Below are 7510 nucleotides of genomic sequence, written 5' to 3' on the forward strand. Positions count from 1 at the left end.
AATTTTAATTTCCCGTTTGGAAAAATAAAATTTTTCGAAATGAAAATTAAAAAAAAAAAAAAAAAAAAGGAGACACTAACTAAAGTGGTCAACAAAAACAATGATTAAAATAACTGAATATTAGAAATTGAAACAAATGAAAGAATAAAATAAGAATTAGAAAATACAGACAAGGTCAAAAACCAAAGAGGTAGGCAGGAGATCCATCATTCCTGAGTTTATCTTTGCTAAGAATTTAAAGAAAACGACATAATGCGGCATAAACTAGCAGGAACAGGGGAGCCTGTTAAAAGGATTTATTAAATAAGGACAGTCCAGTTTATTAATAAGCGTTTATTGGTTTTTAAAAGGAAGCATGGGATGAGTTTGATAATAAAGCAAAACACAAAGAGTAACAGGAGAAGCTGACAAGGCTGAATCAATCAATCACACCAGATGTAGAAAAATAGGTTTCTTTGTGCTGCTGTGATTCAACGTGGTGGTGTCAGGCCGTCTGGCTTTATTTGAGCAGCTTTGCGGTTGCCATGGAGGTCATAGAGGTCATGGTTGTAGTGATGGTGGGCACAGTAATGTCTTTGAATATGGGCTGTGTGGTACCAGAGTAGGACACTTTGTTCTCACTGAGGGTCCCGATGATCATCTGCCTCATTTCTCTGCTGGCGTCCCCGCGGACGGCCAGCAGTGCTTGGATGTGATCCTCCCTGCAGACACAAAATAGTTCCATTCAGATGGTTCTCACCAAATTGTAGTTTTCTGTTTTAAACAGCAGTATCTATACTCTATATGTATAGTGCAGCTCTAAACATTGCAGACAGGAAACAGGAAGAATATACATGTGCTGTGCCCACCTGATATCAGGGTATTTGGAGACCAGAGTGGTGACTTCCAGGAAGAGCAGAGTGGGGTCAGTCAGCTTGAAGACTTCAGCGATTGCAGTGATGGAGCCACAGAGCCGGTCTGTGTCCTCACCCTGCAGGTAGAGAGCCTGTTTAGTGCTTCCAGCAGAGAACCCTCCTCAGCCACGGTTAGTGTGTGAACAGCCTGGTAATAATCTGCTTTATAGAAAACGTGTTTCTGGACACACACACACACACACACCCAATCATTAATCAAAAGTAATCTTAAAATTGCATTGAGGTTTACAAAAACCCAAGGCTCACTCACTGCATGTGAAACAATAATGGGAGAAAGGAGGGTCATTTTCATATCAGGACATGAAAATGGAAAGCTATCGTGAAATCCAAGGTGGAACATTGCAAACTTCACAAGTCATCTCGTTGGAGGCAATATGGAGGACTGGAGGCTATATATTTTAGACCAGTCCTTCAATAATAATGCTTATGGAAAAGAAGTGTCCAGTGTTTAAGGAGCGTGTTTTCAAACAGACGTTCCAGAGCAGCTGTCAGGAAAGCCATTACCTATTCTATTATAATAGATAGATATAGTAGTACTCCATCATTACTCAGTATGTTTTTATTTATTTATTTTTCACTGTTGTGAATTTTTTTTTTTACTTTATTGTATTTTACATTTCAAATGCTGTAAACTTTCTCAGGGAAGGAACTTATGCACACTACCACTTTGTTTCTGGACAGGCCACCAGTCTGTCGCAGGGCAACACAGAGACAGACAGGACAAATATTCAGGCACGCACGACGCAATAAGGAGAATTTAGAGAGACCAATCAACCCGACAGTCATGTTTTTTGGTCAAACCTTTTTGCTGCAAGACAACAGTGCACGTTAGGTTTAATGTGTCCAAGGAAATACAAAATAGATGAATTCGGCTTACATAAAGCAGTCTGAAATCAACTACCAAATGGAAATAATACTTGAACACACAAACTGTGTGTGGTTCAACATTAGTTTTAGAAGATGTTAAGAAGTGCAATCTTAAAAAAACAAAACAAAAAACAAGGGGGAAACAAACATTATGTACAAAACTAAGAATCTTGTTTTAATATAAAAGGAAATCTTCCTTTTAAAAAATGCTCAACACCAAAATGTATGTCAAATAAAATCCCTGCAAACAGTAAAATCTTGTGCATGTTTCCTAATGACCTGGAACTTTGTCCTAAGCTTCCAGTTAACCGGTTCATTCAGTCTGTGTTGAGATGAGAGGTGAGCTGACACAGACTGAGCTCCAAGTACGGGAGCTGCAGAGGCCAAAGCACCACTGACGCTTCTGCATATTCTTACCTCATCACAGATGGATAAGAAATTCAGTTCAGTCCAGACTATATACCAGTCTTTGTTTTTATGGCAGTTGATAAACAACTATAGAAACCATCATCACATTTTCAGACATGTTTGCCTTCACCTTTACAACTTAAGCATCGTTGCATCCGTGATGGTATTTATGTCATGAAATTAGCATATCACAAAGTTTATCGTCTCCGGCAAGTTTTTGTACCAGTATTATTGTGAATGATATGATATGTCCCAGACTTATATGTAAAGTTGGCTTCTTTGAGAATCAAATAAAACTGAAAAAAGTCATTATAAGAAAATGGTTTGAGCAAAAAACAACCACAATAAAGATTGAAATAATCCATGATATCTCCAAAAGAGCGAGAATCACTTTCTACATCAGAATGCAATAGTATGTATGTTTGGAAAGATGGAAAGGAAAGACTGAGGACAGAAAACATAAGAGCAGATTGGGTCGAAAAGAATTGCACTTTAATTCAAAGTGCTCTTACTTGAGGCACACTCCAGTGTTCATTTGTCTTTTAATTTTTGCCCACCCGTTGTTTTTCTCAGTTTTGCATATGTATATAAGAACATTCTTAAAGTAAAGAATTAAAACAAATCCTGGAGCAGTGAACTCACCGCTGCCAGTTTCTTGAAGAGGAACTTAAACTGTTCAGCTTCTTTGATCATCCTCTCTGCTCCCTCCTTCCTCTCATCAGCATTTTTAAAGGTGATTCGTTTCTGCATCACTGCTTTCAGGTACTCCACCATCACCCTGCGCAGGGCCTCGTTGGTCATGTCCTACACACAGCACATCCAGCAGGTCAGGGGTCAAAGTACTCACAGAGCTTCTTAACAGGGACCTTACATGGTTGGGTCATAACTGACTCATCCAATGCAAACATTTCATTTAGCACTACAGAAGACTTTCCGTGTGCAGCCTCGCCGTACCTGATTGAAAGGTTTCTTGACCTTGTTGAAGTCATTGAAGTAGTCCTCCACTGTCACACAGATGGTATCCACAGCATGAGAACCTGCCAGCCACTTCCGGGTCAACAGCTCATTCAGGTGACTCTGGTTAACGCAAAACCGTAATCAAAGAAGTCAGATAAAATGGAAGCATTGGGATGGGAGCAGAACAAAGAAGTCAGAGGGTGTGCCACAGCAGCAGTTGTGTGAGGGAAAGGGATAGTTGGGTGAGGTGACAAAGAAACAGAGTTGTTTCTCTGTATGAAGCTTCATTAGATCCCCCACCTCTTAATGAATAGCTTAGTTGTACAGTCAGACTGGTTCAGTTTGATGCCAGTAAGTCTTACTTCAAGGTCTAAGAAGACTTCATCCAGCAGAAACTGACAGCCTTCCTTCACAACCTCACCAAGGGTCCTCTCGATTGCAGCGTCACTATCGAAGGGATCCACAGATTGAGAGTACTTCCTCTTCAGACTGTTGATGGACTCCCTGAGGAACCCAGATGAAAACAATCACTGACCCTAAAAGTCACAAATATTCATAACCATCATAAGCTAGATCATCTCTAAACTGTGCCGATGCAGCTAATGTCTGAAAGACCCAGCATACATACAATACCTCAAGCAATACCTCCAGAAAACTTTTAGAATATTCCAAGCAAGGGTGCAAATTGGCACCCACCACTGGCCAAATGCCAGTTAAAGTGTGAAGTGGTGTGTGAACTTGAGCACACACCACTTGACAACTTGAGAACCACTGGTGGGTTGGCAATTTGAACAGGGAAAAAAAAATAGCATTCAGTTTGAACTCCTGTCCAGGGAAGTAGTGGCCATCTAGCATACAGGTCAATGCACATTTATGGGGTGGCTTGAGGCTGTCATAATTTAACAAAAAAAGTCTAGTAAAAATAATAATTTATATAGATCACAAAGACCCATTGCTTGATTTTATTGACGACATTGGACGTGGCTAATGAAATCCCTCAGTCCTTCTTGGCCCACCCCCTCCCTCTAAGAAGTTATAAGTTGCATCATTTCAGCTAACCAGAGTTGGAGAGAACTGAGCAGATACATGGTGGAGTCAGAAAAACTGCAACAACAAAAGCTGACATGAAAATGTGTGAAATTAACATGTATACCACACAAACTTCGACTGCTGGAGCAGATTCAGGAGCAGAGAAGGAGGGGGAATTAGCAATTCAGAGAAATTCATCATCATCAGACAATGACGAGAGAAACCAGCAACAGATTGAGGGGGTGGTCAGATTAGCTGTTAACTGCCCCGTAAGGAGGTGTCCAAAGAGTGAGAGTAAGTACAGGTGGGGGAAACCTACATGTAAAGTAGCAGGCAGTCAGAAAAACACAGGTATAACACAGGAATGATGATGGCCTGTGTAATCAACAATGATCATGTTTTTGGTGTTTATGATAATCAGCCAAAAAAGGGAAAAAAAATAGAACCGTTAGAAAACAGCTTTAAAAATGTTAAAACAACATTTTCACTGAATACTGTCTGGGGAAGTTGTAGTCAATGTGGAAATGCTCAACATAGGAATGCAAGACTTATTTTTAAGATTAATCAAAGCTCTTAGTCAAGAACTTTGATTAAGAGCTCTTGATTTTACAAGGATGTATGGTCTTACTATTGGCATAATTATGTTCTTATATAAACACTATATTACATAAAACAGTGAAAAGACATCCATTTCTTTGACTTTCACTTCAAGATGGAAACTGTGACTAACTGTACATGTGATCTAACTGGTGGAGTTTGTGATCAAGGATATATTACACACAAAATAGGAAAACAGTCTCTGGTGAAACGCTTGACTGGCTGGTAAGAAAATGTTCTCCACCAGCCACAGCAGCTGGTGGAGAAAAAAATATTAATTTCCACCTCTGACTGTGAACCCCCCCCGAAAAAACAACAAAAAAACCACCAAGTGACCATGTCTGGATTTGTCTTTGCTTGGAATCAATCATGGTAATCTACAATAAGACTCAAAACACAGGACTGCCAAACAGGGAGAGGCTTGAACTGCTGGACTAACTTTACATAATGTCAGAGTAACTAAGAGTTTGATGTTTAAACTGAAGTCTTACTTGAATGTCTGACAGTTGTTGACAATGGCAATCATATACTGTATGTAACACTGAGGCAGCTGTCTGTCCCGCAGGTGTTCCTCTTTATAGGCTACCACCTCCTCCCGATACCTGCAAGGAATGCACATTAGGTCAATATAAATACTGCAGAAATATTTTGATATGAGGTTCAATTACGGTGTTTGAGTATTTGAAGGGAATACCTCATAAGGAAAGAATTCATCTGTTTCAGACAGAGTTTCAGAACCTGCTCCTTGAAGTCCCCATCTATCTGGGCAGCAACTTGCAGATTCTGCTCAAACATCTGGTGAAGATTTAAAGAAAGACATATAACCACCAAAAATGTGACTGCTTTACTTTCTCTAAATGCCCTTTGTGTGTGTGTGTGTGTGTGTGTGTGTGTGTATGGATGGTTGCTTGTCCTGTGTTTGATTCTATGTTGCCCTGTGGTGGACTGGCGACTAGTCCAGGTGTACCCTGCCAAATGACTGCTGGAGACAGAAACCTCTAAACAGCTGCCCTGCCATGTTGGCCCCAATTATCTAACCCTTATCACGCTGAGGTGCCATGCCAGAAGGCTGGGCCATGTTATATCATCCTCAATAATACCAGTAAAAAATATATAGATAAAAACTTGTCTGGGAAAATAAACTTTATTTTGATATCCCGATTTTATGGTGGAACTATGTCACCCCATCATCCATGCAGTGATATTCAAGTTATAAAGGTGAAGGCAGACATGGCTGAAGTGCCATAAGAACAAGGGATAAGGTGGTCAACTGGTTAATAGTCTGGAGTGGACTGAATTTCTCAGAATTTTACCTGCGATAAGGTAAGAATATGGACCCCTTGCACCGTGACATCACACGTGCAAGATCCCACCCCCATCGCCCTGCTGGAGAGCAAAAACGTAGGCAGTCGCCTCTGTAGTTTTTTGGCCACTGCAGCTCCCATACTTGCCATTACCTTGTAACAAAGAGCCCAGCTCTGCGTCGGCTCGCCTCTCCTCTCAACACAAGAAAAAAAAAAAGACCTGGAAGCGCAAAGATGTGAGGCTACTCAGAAACATTGAGAACAAGCTAGTTCTCTACAGCTAGTCAAGTCTGCTAAAACATTTGAATAACTCAATGGAAGCTGGAATTGAAGGCGCTCATTGCTCTGTGTCCCAAACTAGCTATTGCTTTAGAAAAACTATGAAACAGAAGCTCATTGCTGTTAAAGCAATGAAAACGAATCCGTGGCAAGGATGGAAGAATGAGTATGAAAGCTAAAAATCAAAGCACTGACAGTCATTACTTCATGTCTGTGGCAGATGGACAAAATGAAAATGAACAAAGCTGCTGATCATTAGGAAGTGTGCACTAGCTTTTGTATGGAGGGTTTTTATGTGACATAAAATTGGTCGTCGAGCAGTTTTAAAAGTAAAATAAACAAGATTCTTAGTTTTGCACATACTGTTTATGCTCTTTAAAAAAAAAAAAAAAACATCAGGGGGAAACACTTTTAACATCCTGTAAAACTAATGTTCTGTTGATCCACAACTGTGTAATTGGTGTATTTAAATATTTCCATTTGGTAGCTGATTTCAGACTGTTTTTTTTTTAGCCAAATTAGTTTACATTTCTATATTTTTGTTGATGCATTAAGAACATATTGTAATATTTAGTATTTATATAAACATTTTAAAAAGTGTTTATATACAAACACTTTTTGTATATAGTGTTTGTATCACTATATACAAACACTATATTTCACAGTTTCACATTTTTAAAAGTCACTACTTTAAAAGGAAAGCAGAAAATGTGGAATATCGTCTGTGATATCATTTTTTTCCAATAAGACCCACCTGTACCATGACAGACGTTGGAAGTGAGGAACGGGAGTACACAACAGAGTGACTCCGATTGCCTCCAGAGTATTTTTTGACATTACTTGGCTTCTACTTGTGTTCAAGTCAAGTTAGTTTGTCTGTGGAAATGGCACACCTGGTCAGAGCTCATAAACAGTTGTGTTTACGAATCTTGGAAGTAGCTGGCTTAGAAGCAGAACATCCCTTATCCCTCCTGATGTTTTTGTTGATTTGATCAAATTACCGAATTTGCTTGAATTCATGTTGCATAAATTATACCAATCATTAAGTGTTTCCCCTTGCACAGGAGAAGGCTTGAAAGTGTACAAAAGTCTAGATCAGTGTTTCTCAACCTTTTTTGTGCCAGCGCCCCCCTAGCCTTTATTCAGGTCCCTCAC

At 39.7% G+C, this 7510-nt stretch overlaps 1 protein-coding gene across 1 annotated transcript in view; it reads right to left on the reverse strand.

The window, feature by feature from the left end:
• Positions 1-282: 282 nt before the first annotated feature.
• The window catches only part of exoc3 (exocyst complex component 3), a 32090-nt gene continuing 24862 nt past the window's right edge, over positions 283-7510 (reverse strand). The window contains exons 10-16 of the mRNA XM_015020621.1: positions 5467-5567; positions 5264-5374; positions 3509-3650; positions 3144-3266; positions 2832-2993; positions 849-970; positions 283-701 (exon numbers count right to left, since the gene is read on the reverse strand). Coding sequence (XP_014876107.1) covers positions 500-701; positions 849-970; positions 2832-2993; positions 3144-3266; positions 3509-3650; positions 5264-5374; positions 5467-5567 — 963 coding nt within the window. The 3' untranslated portion in view covers positions 283-499. The remainder of the gene's footprint in view (positions 702-848; positions 971-2831; positions 2994-3143; positions 3267-3508; positions 3651-5263; positions 5375-5466; positions 5568-7510) is intronic.

The sequence above is a fragment of the Poecilia latipinna genome, unplaced genomic scaffold, assembly GCF_001443285.1.
Source record: "Poecilia latipinna isolate Pla-1442-1.1 unplaced genomic scaffold, P_latipinna-1.0 Scaffold2616, whole genome shotgun sequence".
NCBI lineage: Eukaryota > Metazoa > Chordata > Actinopteri > Cyprinodontiformes > Poeciliidae > Poecilia > Poecilia latipinna.